General features: G+C 45.1%; 1 protein-coding gene across 6 annotated transcripts in view; it reads right to left on the bottom strand.

Annotated features, from left to right (window-relative positions):
• The window catches only part of LOC105908440 (LIM domain-binding protein 2), a 32,932-nt gene extending 31,064 nt beyond the window's left edge, over window positions 1-1,868 (bottom strand). For 4 of the 6 annotated variants that reach the window (XM_031559811.2, XM_031559813.2, XM_031559816.2 and 1 more), the window contains exon 1: window positions 1,536-1,868. In XM_031559811.2, coding sequence (XP_031415671.1) covers window positions 1,536-1,667 — 132 coding nt within the window. In that variant the 5' untranslated portion in view covers window positions 1,668-1,868. The remainder of the gene's footprint in view (window positions 1-1,535) is intronic. The other 2 variants (XM_031559814.2, XM_031559815.2) reach the window with 1 other exon arrangement.
• Between the last annotated feature and the right edge of the window lie 632 nt (window positions 1,869-2,500).

The following is a 2,500-nucleotide window of genomic DNA, read 5'->3' as shown; positions in this document are numbered from 1 at the left end:
TTTAAGAGCTCTTCCGTTAGTAACTATATTGATGAAAGCCTGATATATCCTCGTACATATGCTGGGCCCATCAGTCCTTACTAAATGCTTTTGACACAAAGCTCCATTTAAAAAAAAAGAAGAAGAGTGGTTTGGTTGGAAACATGTCAGATGACCCAGTCCATTCACCTTAGGGGTCTAAGAGCATGACAGGAGTGACCAACTCTGTTCCTGCCATACCAGCTCACACCAACAGGTGGCGACACTTGAGACACACACACACACACACACACACACACACACACACACACACACACACACACACACACTTATGGTAATGATGCACATCATAGCTCAAGAAAGATGACCCCACTGGAGAAATTAGGGAACTGGTGACCACAAGAGAGCAAGGTTAGGGAGACAGAGAGAGAGAGAGAGAGAGAGAGAGAGAGAGAGAGGGAGAGAGAGAGAGAGAGAGAGAGAGAGAGAACACCAATTTGCTTTTCAGTGAGGTAAGTCTGTTTGGCTGCTCATAAATCAATTAACAGCATGAACCCTCAGCAATTGACATTCCACAGGACACAGCAATGGAGTGGTTTCAGTGATTCAGTTTGCTTTACCATTATGATTCATTCTGTGTAACTTCTAATATAATCCACAGCGGGTGCACAAATCAGTAACCACTGGAGAAAGTAGTTGAAAACCCTAGTGCTACATCACAGAAAGGCCTCAGAGGATTCTGATAGAGCAATCTAAAATTCCACTTTCTTTTAGCTTGGCATTCTTATCAGACTTCTCAAAATGATTTGATGTGTGAACGTGTGAGTATGTCAATCATGTTGGCATATTGTGTGGACAAAGCAAGTCAGCTTACTTCTTTTTTTTACAAGCTCCAAGTCCAACTTTTTAGTTGGAGTACTGAAACTGCACTACCCTGACCTGTCCAGGGTCTCTCTCTATCTCTTTAAATAAGACTTCCGATTCAAAGGTGTCCATTAATGTCATGAGGAAGAGGACATGAAGACTGATGTCCCAACTCAAAACACTCAACAAGTGACTACATTTTTTTTGATCAAACCTGATGTGAGTTGGAGAGAAAGAGGGGGAGAGAGAAAGAAAGTGTGGTTGTGTGCCAATGAGAGAAAGAGAGAGGGAGAGGGAGAGAGAGAGAGAGAGAGAGAGAGAGAGAGATGACTCATTCAAAAGCATCATATTACCAATATGATTTACCAACAAGTTGCACTGGCCATTCAGATGGGCATGTACACATTAACATGTTCTGCAACGTTTCGCAGAAGTTCTAGAGTTATCTGGATCTCAGAGTGAAAGTGATGGCTACACCTTTGCATTGTATGACCAAAATGGGTAAGTCCCCTTTAGCATATACTAACAAAGCATGCAACATTTTAATATAATGTACATAAACCTTAGCAATGAAGCCTAAACGGTAAATTCTCGCATTCAGAAACAAAACTCATACGCAAGCACACACACACACACACACACAACCACTAAAAAATTCACACTAGAGCTGAAACAACAGAGTGTTGGCTAACCTCTGAACGGGACTGTAGCCGCTTATTCATCTCGTAGATTCGGTACTCGGGTTGCACCATGTAGGGCGAGTGTCTTCTGTAAAACGGACCGAACGGAGACGAGTAGAATGGGTCGTGCGGTGTGCTGGACATCGTGTCGGCTACCGGTGCTCACTTCACACTGCGCAATAACACCAGCATCCATGCAGCGCACATGGAAGAGGACGCTCAGTAACAAACACGCACGCCACACGCTCACGCACACTCACGCTGCCAGTGAGATCGCTGCTGTCAAACCAGGGTGAACACAAACACACTCACGCCTGCCTGAACGTTAAGAACTGTCGAGCAGCCCACTGGAAGGAGGCGGGGAGGGGGGAGGAATCGGAGAGGAGGGGTAGGAAGAAGGGGGGCTTAACAGGCTGTGGTGGTGGGGGGTGGGGGTGGGGTGGGGAGGGGAGTTGCGGGGGAGAGGGGGAATAGAGGTGGAGAAGCGGATCGCTTCAGGCTGTTCTCGATGTTGGAGGAGCAGTTTGCGAAAGGGTCATATCCTGTCCGATCCGTGTACTCTGTGCAATGAAAAAAAAATCTGAAAATACGTCAGCCAAGTTTTCCAAAGTCCAAGTTTGGTTTTAATTTGACAGTTCGGTACCTCCCCTGACAACCACACTGCAGAGCTTTCTGCTTGTCTGTACACAGACCTCCTTTGGCATACACAGAAAAAGAGCAAGACTTCATCAAGGCATTTACCAAATTATGGTGTGACCCCAAATGGCATCTTCGGTATAGACATTCAAATCTATCTTCAAACACACTGCCAGCGAAGACCATTCCCACACAAACACATACACACATACATTCAGCTGTCTCTCTCTCTGTCTCTGTATGTGTGTGGTGTGTTTGTGTGTGTTGTTCGTGGTTATTAAATGTTTGTTTTTTTGTGTGTGTGTATTAATGTCTTTGCATTGATTTACCCATCGTTATCA

This window comes from Clupea harengus, chromosome 22 (genome assembly GCF_900700415.2).
Source record: "Clupea harengus chromosome 22, Ch_v2.0.2, whole genome shotgun sequence".
Lineage (NCBI taxonomy): Eukaryota > Metazoa > Chordata > Actinopteri > Clupeiformes > Clupeidae > Clupea > Clupea harengus.
This window is presented reverse-complemented; position numbering and strand designations above follow the sequence as displayed.